The 14,100-nt window shown below is 43.0% G+C and overlaps 1 protein-coding gene across 4 annotated transcripts in view; it reads right to left on the bottom strand.

Moving 5' to 3' along the window:
• Nucleotides 1–7,393: 7,393 nt before the first annotated feature.
• LOC115162873 (multidrug resistance-associated protein 5) overlaps nucleotides 7,394–14,100 on the bottom strand; it is a 64,143-nt gene continuing 57,436 nt past the window's right edge. For 3 of the 4 annotated variants that reach the window (XM_029714345.1, XM_029714344.1, XM_029714347.1), the window contains 8 exons: nucleotides 11,837–12,023; nucleotides 11,004–11,093; nucleotides 10,541–10,730; nucleotides 10,112–10,271; nucleotides 9,838–9,916; nucleotides 9,497–9,610; nucleotides 9,173–9,337; nucleotides 7,394–8,807 (listed from right to left, as the gene is read on the bottom strand). In XM_029714345.1, coding sequence (XP_029570205.1) covers nucleotides 8,706–8,807; nucleotides 9,173–9,337; nucleotides 9,497–9,610; nucleotides 9,838–9,916; nucleotides 10,112–10,271; nucleotides 10,541–10,730; nucleotides 11,004–11,093; nucleotides 11,837–12,023 — 1,087 coding nt within the window. In that variant the 3' untranslated portion in view covers nucleotides 7,394–8,705. Of the gene's footprint in view, nucleotides 8,808–9,172; nucleotides 9,338–9,496; nucleotides 9,611–9,809; nucleotides 9,917–10,111; nucleotides 10,272–10,540; nucleotides 10,731–11,003; nucleotides 11,094–11,836; nucleotides 12,024–14,100 lie in introns of those variants that run through there. The other variant, XM_029714346.1, reaches the window with a different exon arrangement.

The following is a 14,100-nucleotide window of genomic DNA, read 5'->3' as shown; positions in this document are numbered from 1 at the left end:
CTACCTACATGTACATATTACCTCAATTACCTCGACTAACCAGTGCCCCTACACATTGACTCTGTACCGGTACCCCCTGTAGATAGCCTCGCTACTGTTATTTAATTGTTGCTCCTTAATTATTTGTTATTTTTCTTATTTTTAATTTGATTTATTTTTTACTTCAGTTCATTTTAGTAAATACTTTAAAACATTTTTACTTAACTGCATTGTTGGTTGAGGACTTGTAAGCATTTCACTGTAAGATGATTTCACTGTAACAAATACGATTTGATTTGATTTGACTCTTTCGGTTAGAAGCATTCAATTTTGCAATCACATTTATTATTTTGGATTTGTGTGCCCATTAATGTTTTTTCACCCTGTAACATAAGGAGACACAATGTTATCTAGTTACACTGCATTTCTGAGATCTCTAAACAAAAAAACTGTCCGTCAGCTAGATCCAGGATTCTTACAGGGTTCAAGTTCAATGTCTTATTTAACTGATTAATGCTTGATATATGATATAATGACATCTTACACTGACGTAAATGCAAGGACAGAAAAGTAATGTTTTATGTCACATGATTTTGGAGATATCCATTAAGACACCAACCATCATAATGGGTTAAACAGGTTTTAACTCAACTCGGGAATTTGATTGAATATAGCTATTGATTGTGTGTGTGCATTTGTGTTGTCAGTATTAATGTGTGTGCATGTTATGTGTGTGTGTGAGCAAATGTCTGTGTATTGGAGTGTCTGTGTGAGTGTGCATCACCACCCTCTGTAGCGTTATACGATCGAGGACGGGGAAGTTGCCATACCAAGTAGTGATGCAGCCAGTCAAGATGCTAACAGTGGTGCAGCTGTAGAACGTTTTGAGGAGAAAGAGGCGCTGTCACGCCTTCATGACTGTGCGTGTGGACCATTTTAAGCCCTTAGAGAAACTTGAAGCTCTCGCCCTGCTCCACTGCAGCCCTGTCGATGTGGATGGGGCATACTCGTTTCCTGGAGTCCACGATCAGCTCCTGGCTCTTACTGACGTTGAGGGAGAGGTTTTTGTCCTGGCACAACACTACCAGGTCACTGTCTGTAAACAGCGGCATAGGCAGAAATTGCTGTGTGGCTGGGCATAAGTAAAAGTGACTGGGCCAACATTATCCAGCAAAAATACCCTGACATATTTACGTGAACATTTTTGCAATCAAATAGCATAATTTAACACATAACACAGGATACATTTTACATTTACATTTACGTCAGACGCTCTTATCCAGACCAAGAAACACCACAAATTTCCCTTGAGAAGCAAGCCCGTTAGTAGCAGTAGTGTAGGCCTAGTGATATTTCTTTAGGCACTGGTGTGTTTTTTGTGTGTTTTTATTTGCAACAGGCCTACAAAACAGGCCGACTGTCCGACTCCAACAGTAAACAAACATAATGAAATAGGCTACAATATCATAGATGACTTTCATGTTTGGGGAAGCAGCTCAGCCCCAGCTAGATTATAGATTTTTTGCCTTTTATAAACACATTTCATGCTATTCTCAAACCAAATGTTATTAGTCACATGCGCCGAATACAACAGGTGTAGACCTTGCAGTGAAATGCTTACTTACGAGCCCCTAACCAACAATGCAGTTAAAAAAAACATGAATAAGAATTAGAAATAAAAGTAACAAGTAATTAAAGAGCAGCAGTAAAATAACAATAGCAAGACTATATACAGGGGGTACCGGTACAGAGTCAATGTGCGGGGGCACCGGTTAGTTTAGGTAATATGTACATGTAGGTAGAGTTATTAAAGTGACTTTGCATCGATGATAACAACAGAGAGTAGCAGCGGTGTAAAAGATGGGGGCAATGCAAGTAGTCTGGGTAGAAATTTGATTAGATGTTAAGGAGTCTTATGGCTTGGGGGTTGTTGGTCAATTTCTTCAACAGATGATCAGGTCTATATAACTATCAAACATACATTAGTAAAGGAAAGGAAACACAGACTCTTTGTTTAAGTATTAAAATTCTCCGTTAGTAATATAATTGTAGGCAGAAGTTAGTACAGAATACAGTATATGTGTCACGAGCGGATAGAACTGTTTTAGGGTGAGTCAAGCGCAGGAGACTGAGGTCCGTTGGAACAAACTTGATTTAATAAATCCAAGGTCAAAATCCATATACGGCTGGGAGCACAACAGTCAAAAAGACTAAAAGAAACTTCGTTCAAAAAGGGCAGACGGGGCGCAGCCCGGCAACCCTACTGCCTATACAATAAGTCGTAACCCAAACAATATAACACCACACGTAACAAAGAACAATCCCGCACGAATCCTAACTAAACACAGACAGACTAAATACCCCCCCACTAATGACAAACACGAAACAGGTGCAATCAAAAAACAGACATAACTAACAGACACTGAAACACAGATCGGTGGCAGCTAGTAGGCCGGCGACGACGAACGCCGAGCACCGCCCGACCGAGGAGAGGCGCCACCTTCTGTGGACGTTGTGACAATATGATAGCTCTCCCCAGGTTCTGCAAAATGTCTAAGACATCCTGTAACTCATAAAGCCTCTCCCAGTCCTCCTTGCATGAGTTTCCCTGGCAACAAATATTTTAATAAATCTAACCTCCCCCTGACAGCAGCAACCATCTTGTCAGCAATTAAAAGCTCAGAACTGGGTTTGACCAAAACTTGACCTTTCATCACAAGTATAGGTTCATAATAAGGTGAACGAGTCCAAGCATCTTCTGACAGGTGACTGTTTTCATCAGGCCTGCGGCAGCCTTGTGTTCTCAGAAAACCAGTCATATTCTCAGAACCTCAGATAGCCAGGTGGGGCCCAGACAGGAGGAGTATGTATGAATGTAGGCGGTTTCCGCCATTTAATAGTGTCTGAAGGGCACAACACTCAAAACAGGTGTTAATACACACACAGAGGTCTCCTAGAAGTGTATGACTAGGGTGGCTGGAGTCTTTGACAACTTTTAGGGCCTTCCTCTGACACTGCCTGGTATAGAGGTCCTGGATGGCAGAAAGCTTGGCCCTGTGATGTACTGGGCCATACGCACTACCCTCTGTAGTGCCTTACGGTCGGAGGCCGAGCAGGTACCATACCAGGGTGTGATGCAACCAGTCAGGAGGCTCTCGATGGTGCAGCTGTAGAACTTTTTGAGGATCTGAGGACCCATGCCAAACCTTTTCAGTCTCTTGAGGGGGAATAGGCTTTGTCGTGCCCTCTTCATGACTGTCTTGGTGTGTTTGGACCATGATAGTTTGTTGGTGATGTGGACACCAAGGAACTTGAAGCTCTCAACCTGCTCCACTACAGCCTCGTCGATGAGAATGGGGGCCTGCTCTGTCCTCCTTTTCCTGTAGTCAACAATCAGGAAGTTCTGTCGGTCTGTATCACCACCTGGTATGGAAACTGCACCGCCCACAACCGCAGGGCTCTCCAGAGGGTGGTGCGGTGTGTCGTCCGGAACAGCTGATGCTCTCATGCATGCTTCAGTGTTGCTTGCCTTGAAGCGAGCATAGAAGTCATTTAGCTCGTCTGGTAGGCTTGTGTCACTGGGCAGCTCGCGGCTGTGCTTCACTTTTAGTCTGTAATAGTTTGCGAGCCCTGCTACATCCGACGAGTGTCGGAGCCGGTGCAGTACGATTCAATCTTAATCCTGTATTGACGCTTTGCCTGTTTGATGGTTCGTCGGAGGGCATAGCGGGCTTTCTTATAAGGGTTAGAGTCCCGCCGGGTTAGAGTCCCGCTCCTTGAAAGCGGCAGCTCTACCCTTTAGCTCAGTGCGGATGTTGCCTGTAATCCATGGCTTCTGGTTCGGGTATGTACGTACGGTCACTGTGGGGACGACATCATCAATGCACTTATTGATGAAGCCAGTGACTGATGTGGTGTACTCCTCAATGCCATCGGAAGAATCCTGGGTCATATTCCAGTCTGTGCTAGCAAAACAGTTCTGAAGCTTAGCACTTCTTTATTGACCGAGTCACTGGTGCTTCCTGCTTTAATTTTTGCTTGTAAGTGGGAATCAGGAGGATATAATTATGGTCGGATTTGCCAAATGGAGGCCGAGGGAGAGCTTTGTGTCTCTGTGTGTGGAGTAAAAGTGGTCCAGAGTCTTTTTCCCTTTGGTTGCACATTAACATGCTGGTATAAACGAGGTAAAACAGATTTAAGTTTCCCTGCATTAAAGTCCCCGACCATGAGGAGTGCCGCCTCTGGATGAGTGTTTTCCTGTTTGCTTATGGCTTTATACAGCTCATTGAGTGTGGTCTTAGTGCCAGCATCGGTATATGGTCGTAAATAGACAGCTGCGAAAAATATAGATGAAAACTCTCTTGGTAAATAGTGTGGTCTACAGCTTATAATGAGATACTGTACCTCAAGCGAGCAAATCCTTGGGACTTGCTTAATATTAGATTTTGTGCACCAGTTATTGTTTATAAATATACAAAGACAGCCACCCCTTGTCTTACCGGAGACAGCTGTTCTATCTTGCCAATGCAGCGTAAACCCCTCTAGCTATATGTTATCCGTGACGTCGTTCAGCCATGACTCGGTGAAACATAAGATATTACCGTTTTTTATGTCCCATTGGTAGGATATAAGTGATCGTGGTTTGTCTACAATTATTATCCAATGATTGTACGTTGGCTAATAGGACTGAGTGCAGAGGAAGATTACCCACTCGCCGTCGGATCCTTACAAGGCACCCCGACCTACGTCCCCGATATCTCCGTCTCTTTCTCAAGCGAATGATGGGGATTTGGGCCTTGTCAGGTGTCTGAAGTAAATCCTTCGTGTCCGACTCGTTAAAGAAAAAATCTTCGTCCAGTACGAGGTGAGTAATCGTTGTCCTGATATCCAGCAGCTATTAGGTCATAAGAGATGGTGGCAGAAACATTATGTACAAAATAAGTTACAAATAACGCGAAAAAACACACAATAGCACAATTGGTTAGGAGTCCGTAAAAGGGCAGCCATCTCCTCCGGCGCCATTGTCTTGGCAGTGACATAGTGTCCCCATGAGTGACAGAACACTGAGCCAATCATGGCACAAATAGAGAACATTACCCAATCGCGGCGCAACTAGACAACATTACCTACCCCTACAGTCCGTATTTTCCGCTGGCTGCCCCAACACCACAGAAAGCACTGAGCTAGGCTGAAACACCTGCATTTTGGAGCTGCCTTACTCAAGAAAGCAAAAAAGAGACCAAGTTAGTATGTGGCTTTATTAACTCTAACATTTAAAAAAAAATGTTTTACATGTTTTACAAACTGATATGTGACACTTATTAATGTCAATGTAACATGCAAAACAGGCAACCCCAACAAAGGTGAATGACGGGTCGCCACTGGGCCTAGGGATATTTTAGATGCTTCTCACTGACAGCTACAATCAGCCATTTCATATTTGCTTCGCGCACGCTGTGCAAACTGCAGGCTTCCCGACTGTAGGCTATGAGCTTGTGATTTACTATATGATTGCGATGTAACCCATTATATCCCAGGAATCTTTTTCTGCATTTAACCGTTCTTATTAGCCAGTAGACAATATAACCAACAAATCAAGTATATATACAGTACTAGTCAAAAGTTTGGACACACCTACTCATTCAAGGGTTTTTCTTTATTTTTACATTGTAGAATAGTGAAGACATCAAAACAATGAAAAAACACATATGGAATCATGTAGTAACCAAAAACAGAGTTAAACAAATCAAAATATATTTTATATTTGAGATTCCTCAAAGTAGCCACACTTTGCTTTGATGACAGCTTGCAAACTCTTGGCATTCTCTCAACCAGCTGAATGAGGAATGCTTTTCCAACAGTCTTGAAGGAGTTCCCATATATGCTGAGCACTTGTTGGCCGCTTTTCCTTCACTCTGCGGTCCAACTCATCCCAAACCATCTCAATTCGGTTGAGGTTGGGTGATTGTGGAGCCCAGGTCATCTGATGCAGCACTCCATCACTCTCCTTCCATGTCAAATAGCCCTTACACAGCCTGGAGGTGTGTTGGGTCATTGTCCTGTTGAAAAACAAATCATAGTCTCACTAAGCACAAACCAGATGAGATGGCGTACCGCTGCAGAATGATGTGGTGGCCATGCTGGTTAAGTGTGCCTTGAATTCTAAATAAATCACAGACAGGGCCACCAGCAAAGCACCGTCACACATCCTCCTCCATGTGGAGATCATCCATTAACCTACTCTGTGTCTCAGAAAGACATGGTGGTTGGAACCAAAAATCGTACATTTGGACAGATTTTCACCGTTCTAATGTCCATTGCTCGTGTTTCTTGGCCCAAGCAAGTCTCTTCTTCTTATTGGTGTCCTTTAGTAGTGGTTTCTTTGCAGAATTTTGACCATGAACACCTGATTCACGCAGTCTCCTCTGAACAGTTGATGTTGAGATGTGTCTGTTACTTGCACTCTGTGAAGCATTTATTTGGGCTGCAATCTGAGGTGCAATTAACTCTAATGAACTTATCCTCTGCAGAAGAGGTTACTCTGGTTCTTCCTTTCCTGTGGTGGTCCTCATGAGAGCCAGTTTCATCATAGCGCTTGATGGTTTTTGCAACTGCACTTGAAGAAATGTTCAAAGTTCTTGACATTTTCCGGATTGACTGACCTTCATGTCTTAAAGTAATGATTGACTTTTGTTTCTCTCTGCTTATTTGAGCTGTTCTTGCCATAATATGGACTTGGTCTTTCACCAAATAGGGTCATCTATACCACCCCTACCTTGTCACAACAAAACTGATTGGCTTTAACGCATTAAGGAAAGAAATTCCAGAAATGTACTTTTAACAAGGCACACCTGTTAATTGAAATGCATTCCAGCTGACTACCTCATGAAGCTGGTTGAAAGAATGCCAAGAGTGTGCAAAGCTGTCATCAAGGCAAAGGGTTGCTATTTTGAATAATCTCAAATATATTTAGATTTGTTTAACACATTTTTGGTTACTACATGATTCCATATGTGTTATGTCATAGTTTTGATGTTTTCACTAGTAAAAATAACCAAAAACTTGAGTAGGTGTGTCCAAACTTTTAACTGTTACTGTGTCAATATATATATATATATTTTAAGACCCCCTGATTTAGGCCAGTATTAAATCTGGCAGGACCTGGCTTCGCCTCGTTTTGTATATCATATGTAGATCTTATGTTCTCCCTTCATCAAGCATAGCCTACCACCCCTCTCCCACATTCCCAGATATTCTGTGTTTAAGTATTGCACATTTCAATATTCAAATGTAAGTTGTATTCCCAATTCAGCATGTTGCTGACACTTGTAACCCCCCCCCCCCCCCCCCCCCCCCACAAGAAATTCTCCTTTTCTCCCTCACCCATCAACAACACTGACAAAGAACACACAGGTAAACCTAAAATAGTTTTATTGACAGCATATTTAAAAGCGATCCCTTTCCACTCCATCCTACCCTGTTAACAAGGCAATAATGAAGTCATGCTAAGGCTATAAAAAGTAATAGAAATGACAAAACGACACACATTCTGCAAGGCTTGCCGAGGTTATTCGTAGTTACAGTATGAGCATCATCTCAATACTGCAAAGACAGGATAGAGGTTCCCTACTACACCCAGTGCAGGAGTGTTATAATCTGTGTGGTTCTGGTCCAAACAGTGTCAATTAGCGGATTGACAACACACACATAAAAGATTCACTGGGTCAGGGCAAAGAGAATGCAATCTTGTTCAAATCACAAAGACATTGTGCTCAACAGGCATCTTTTATGTCACCATAATAATAATAATGAACAGTCGCAGGACCTCCCCTCCCCAACAGATGGCACTGGCGACCCCCTGTAGCTTCACCATCAGTGCAAAAGGGCTGTGACAAACAGTAACAACAAACTGAAGTTAACAGCAATCAAAAGAATCATGATAATAAAAAGTCAGAAGTAAGAGAGTTAAGAGAGGGACTAGGCTGTAGACATACAAGGCCTTTAAGAAGGGGAGATACCCTCTACCTTTAAGCAGGGTTATTTCTACCTTTAAGCACGTCCTTTTGATTGCCCAGTGAAAACACTGAGCAGCACCATTTCTCTCCTAGAGTCTTATGTCCCACTAGGCCCCACAGATCCACCACTTGTGCCAGGGTCCAGGGTTTAAGGGTGCATGGGTTCAAGTCACAAGAGAAAGGATTACAGATGTTTCAAGCCGCAAAAAAAATCAACAGCAAAGTTAGACAGCAATGATGGTAAAACACAAGTGAATATACAATAATACATTTCATACAACTACGTTGTACATACAGAGTCAGTAGAAAATAAAGCATATTTTACCACTGTAAATATATGTATATATAGATATATTCTATAAAACAGACCAGTTATGCTATGAATATAGCTACATATAAAGCTTTATTTCTTATATATTACTAAAGACAGTACAGTATCAGTGGTTCCCTGACCATTCCAGCTGAAATGGCTTCTGAGCAAGCATCTCCTCAGGGCAGCCCTTGCCTTATACCAAGGACATGATGCAACCGTAGAATTCTAATTCCATGGTCCGATGCTGCACCCCTCTACAGGCTGAGCGGTAAGCTCAGGGTGGGTAAGCAGAGGAAGAGGGTGAGACCACGGAGGGAGCGGTCAGATGGCTGGACCCCTTTGGGAGCGTCCTCCCCTCTCCTCATCTCCAGGGCACGTCTGTGCCTCCTGTACCCATTTTAGCCTTTCACAGAGATCTTGTTCTCCACGGCAGCCAGCATGGAACAGAATCGAGAGTTCTCATTGGCCAGCAGGTTGGACGGCTCGTCAAACTCCACCACCTAAATGAAATGGAGAAAACAAAACAAAACAAAACAAGGCTTTTGGGATTCCTTGGAGCATAAATGTGGGGTATCACTACATAAATGTTGATTTAGTAAGACCTAAAAGCCTTCCAAGCCCATTAGCCTGTTGTAGAGACAAGAAATGTGAATGTATGCAACCTCATTTTCCGTCTCTGTTTGACCGACCCGAGATTCGAACCCTTGTTTAAAACAACCTTGAGACCACAAAGCAGCTTCCTGCCCTACTAAAACCATGCTTGGGTTGAGCAACACAGCTTCTGGACTCACTAGCTAGCTAGTTCTGCTACACACATAGTACTAGGCGAGTGAGTGTACAGTAGATGAGCTTGTGTTGTGTGTACCTGTCCCTGGTTGAGCACCATAATGCGGTCACAGTTGAGTACGGTGTGCAGCCGGTGGGCTATGGTCAGGGTGGTGCAGTCCTGAAAGGCATTGCGGATTGTCTCCTGGATCAGAGAATCCGTCTCCGAGTCCATTGCTGCCGTTGCCTCGTCCAAGATCAAGACCTGAGAGGGGAGGTGGCACCGAGAGCTAAGTTAGAAAAGTGCTGTGACCATAGAAGACTAAAGTTCTCTTTCTACCCACAAGCTTGACTACCCAGAAAACTATTGGACGTCAACACACATGAAAATTACAATTCTCTCAATTCACATTTTGAAGGGTACCTTGCACTGTCTGAGTAGGACTCTAGCAACACAGAGCAGCTGTCTCTCTCCCATGGAGAAGTTCTCTCCATTCTCCACCACCTCTGACTCCAGCTTCAGGGGCAGCTGAGACACCTGGAGGGAAGGACAGAGAGAGGGAGAGAGTACTGAATCAAAGACAGGAAATTAAACATTGATCTAATTTCTCAGTCCTATGTTACCTCTTCCCTTCTGAGCCTCTGTGCCTATAACTCCACCCCACCTGCTGGTACACAAGCATCTTTCTAAAAACCAGTCATCTAGTATGAGCATACTCTCTCGTGTAGTCTCTTACTCTGAACAACCGAGTTCCGGATACTCACACACTCCTTCATGTGTGTCCGCTCCAGAGCGTCCCAGATCAGCTCCTCGGCGTATTGGTTAAAAGGGTCCAGGTTTGACCTGGGGGTGGATACAGGACAAGGACAACTTCAAGACAATTCATGGACAGTCACCAGAATACATTTATCAGTGGATGGGACTAAAGGAAAAATCCCTTGTGCCAACTCAGCAAAACCACATCTGGGACCACCAGGCGAGTGACAGTGTTCATTTACAGTCACAATAGTACAGTGAGCGTTTGAGTGGCGTGCCCACCTGACTGTGCCGCTGAACAGCACAGGCTCCTGAGGGATAATGGACAGCTTGCTGCGGAGGTCGGCCAGGCCGATGTCACAGATGTTGATGCCGTCCATCTTGATGGAGCCGCCACAGGGCTCCACCAGACGGAACAGAGCTACGCCCAGAGAAGACTTCCCTGGGGACAGAGCAGGGCGGGGGGGGGGGGGGGGGGGGCATACTCTGTAAAATTAGAATTATTAACATTCGCGAGCCATAAAATAAATACAGAGCTAGCTAAAACTACATTTAAAAATTTGAAATGTAGGTTTCAATAGGAATTAAGTGAAAATGACCTCGGTCCTGGATACATAACACAAGATTATATTATGTATAAGTAGGATTTTCAGATACATGATCAAACAGCGCACGGCTTCGAGAAATGTTTCACTGACTGTTTCCACTGACCTGAGCCCGTCCGGCCCACTATGCCAATCTTCTCCTTGGGACGGATGGTGCAGGACACCTTCTTGAGAACAAGTGGCAAGTTGTCTCTGTACCTCATCTCCGTCCCATCAAACACCACCTCGCCCTCCTGGGGCCAGTCTGGCGGGGGTGCCTTGTTCTTGATGCGGGCCGGGGCCTCCAGCGCTAGAGACTGGGGGAAGGCAGGGCAGACCGCTTTAGGGTTCATTATAATAATAATATTGCACTTCATTTCTTTAGCACCTTTCAAATGTATACATTGCAGTCCAAAATGTTTTTAAAAAAGTGCAGTAAAAATAACTCTGAAACTCTAGGCCTCAGCTATAAGATGTGTCTTCTTAGGGTTTCCTAGTTTTAGAATGATGAAAACACGCAGCAGCTCACAGTGGTAGTGAGACAACATATGCAGTGAGAGTGCAGTGCCATGTATTAGTAGTGTAGTAACCTCAATGTAGTGGTGAATTCTCTCCACAGAAGTGAAGCGAGCCTCAGTTTCAGAGGCTAGTCTGACTGTGAACTGGAACAGCCCTGTGAGCTGAGAGAAAGAGGGGGAGAGGGATAAGACATCTATCAAATGAAATGCATTAATGTCATCTATACTACTGTAACCATGTACTCCTCTTTTAACCAAGTATTTATAGTATCATTTGTCATTTCATATAATGGATCTACGCAGCTCTGTTTAGATATATAACAACCAATCAAGGGAAAGATGAGTGAGGAATGGAAGGGAAAGTGGAGTGACAGAAACAGAGGAGATGATAGAGGAAGTAACAGAGAGTAAGGGGGGATAGACAAGGGGAGTAATACCGGTAAGTGAAGAGAAAAGTGATGGGAAGAAGGCAGAGGAGAGCTGTGGTGGTAAGAGAAAAGCATGTATTTTATAATATATCTGCCACTGAAGCAGACACTTTTACCCTAAACCATGTACAGTGAATGTACTGCATACTGTATGTAAATGTGATCCCTGCATGAATTTAATGTACAACCTAAGCATTGCTGGTACCAAACGCTTACCAACTGAGCCAAATCATGTGTATAAAGTGATAATGGCATCAGTGCAATGTAAAAAAGAATAGGGGGGAGAGACCAAATCACCTTTAAGTAACATCAAACCAAACATTATTTCAGTTGATTTGGCCATGAAATTGGGAAAATTGTATGGATGCCCTATCATTCCCCACTGATTTTTAGATAGCTAGCATCTAACTAATTTAAGTGAAAGTTAAGATTCCCCCCTCCCGTAGTGACAGATTTGTTAATAGGAGGAGCACTGACCTGCACGGCGTAGGAGATGGCCAAGCCGGCGTAGGCCGGAGGGATCTGGCCATGCATGAGGACTATCATGAGCGCTGTGATGCTGATCAGAGCCACACTGATGACGTCCAGCCGCACGGCCAGCCAGCGCATGGCACAGCTGAACAGGTAGAAAGGAGCCTGGTTCTGATCCAGGAGCTCCTGATACCTGGAGACCACAACCACACAGACAGACGAGAACCTTGAGAAAAAGTTCAACTTTCGGATGCTTGGTTTCTTGCTTTAGTCATCAAGGAACTAGGATACTTAAAAAGGGCTATGTGGAACTTTGTCTCTGGGGGTGCTCTTGAGCCAAAAGTGATGCCCTAAATGGACAGAAGAAACATAAATGACCTCACTGTACAGAAAGGGTAAAGCCTCCCCATACTCACGAACAAAGGCATATTGGTTTGCCTAGAACTAAGGAATTGTGTGATTACATGAGATAATAAATAGATTAATATATCATATATGAACCACAGAGACAACATTCAAGCGAACATATGACGTGAACAATTATAGACTAAACTTCCATAGTGCATCTTTAACGAGACTGATCTGAGGGTTTTGGTGGAGCATGTTTTCCAGTCCAGATCTAGGATCAGCTTCCACTCACCCCACACTAATCTTTAACGTCTCCCCTGAGTCAGATTAACTCGTGGACACCATTTTTATGTCTCTGCATCCAGTATGAAGCAGGGATGGGACCAAGTCACAATTTTGCAAGTCCTAGGCAAGTCTCAATTTTTTGGAATTTCGAGTAATCAACTCAAGTGTTTTATGCCAATTTGAATGCAATTTTTTTATTTCCTGTTTTTCTTATACTACACTATATAACAAACTTGAGTCAAAGATCATGTTAGATTTATTTTTTTAAATTACTATTACTGATAGAAAGGCAATACAAATGGCACCAATGGCAATAATTGTAGTCTTAAGGCTCTTAAGTTTTCAACAACAACAAAATACGATCCAAAAAATTGTATTGTGACAATACAATAACAACAAGTGCAACCTTCAGAGCAGCCATTGTATGTCCTCTAAGGACTTATATGCTACATTATCAGCATTCATTTCCTCTCTCTCTTACAATGCATTGCTTTTGAAACATATGAAATCACCCGTTTGTGAGCGAAAGAGCCGCAGTATGGTTGAACACACGCTCCACAGGAGCAATTGATGCAGGAACTGCCAAGACCCTCATCGCCACTCAGAACAGTGGAAGAATTGTGTTTCTTAACAGCCCAGAGGTTGTTCTGTCCTTCGCAAATGTCAAGGTAGTGGCTGAACTGAGATGCTGGAGTGGCCACACACTTCTCTCTTTTGTCTTTAGCGATATGCTGAAAACACCCCCTGACTCCTCTCCCAGAAAACAGTCCTCCTCCTCAGTGGTGGTCAGATCCACAGGTTGCCCAGTCTCTGAAGCCTCTTGCAGAATTCAATTATATTTTTTTAAAGACAGAAACAAAAAAGGTTAGTCTTACTATTTTTTGTAGTTTACCATTTAAATTAAAATGCTGTATAAATGAAATTAATTAAGCTAAGTATTAATTATATTGGTAAACTTTGACTGTTTTTATGATAAAAAGACACGCACCTTCCACCATTTCAGTCACCTTGTCCTTAATTCCACCATCCACCAGAACGTGCTGTTCCAGCCACATCAGTGTAAAGGATGGATCACAGCTGCTTGAAGATGGACATGGTCTGAGAAGGGTGCCATCTTGACATTGATGAAGATTTTAAGAAATCTCCTGTTCAGTGAGGCTTGGAGACTTTGAACCAGGTCAGTAAGGTAGCTCACTTGTGGTTTATGCATCTCCAGATGATGGTGTCGGGGAAAGAATGCAAGGAACCATTGCACTGACTGTGACAACTTCTGTGCTTGGGTAATGTCTGTGGTTTCTGCAAAAGGCTGAATAAAGTCGCCCAACTCTTTCAGTAGTTTCCACACTATCAATGAAAATATGACTTCCTTATGCTCCTCCTCTTCAAGCATTCGACAACTTGAGGTAGTTGTAATGGAGCACTGCTGTCACCTGCTTCAGTCTGGAGTTCCAACACATTCATTGCAGCAGGAGTTCCAATCACTCCAAACACCCTCAAACGCCTCTGTAAAAGTGGTGCTAGTGTGGAGTTAATTTTTATATATATATATATATATATATATATATATATATATATATATATATATATATATATATATATATAAAAATTATATATATATATAAAATTTATTTCACCTT

Source organism: Salmo trutta, chromosome 26 (genome assembly GCF_901001165.1).
Source record: "Salmo trutta chromosome 26, fSalTru1.1, whole genome shotgun sequence".
Lineage (NCBI taxonomy): Eukaryota > Metazoa > Chordata > Actinopteri > Salmoniformes > Salmonidae > Salmo > Salmo trutta.
This window is presented reverse-complemented; position numbering and strand designations above follow the sequence as displayed.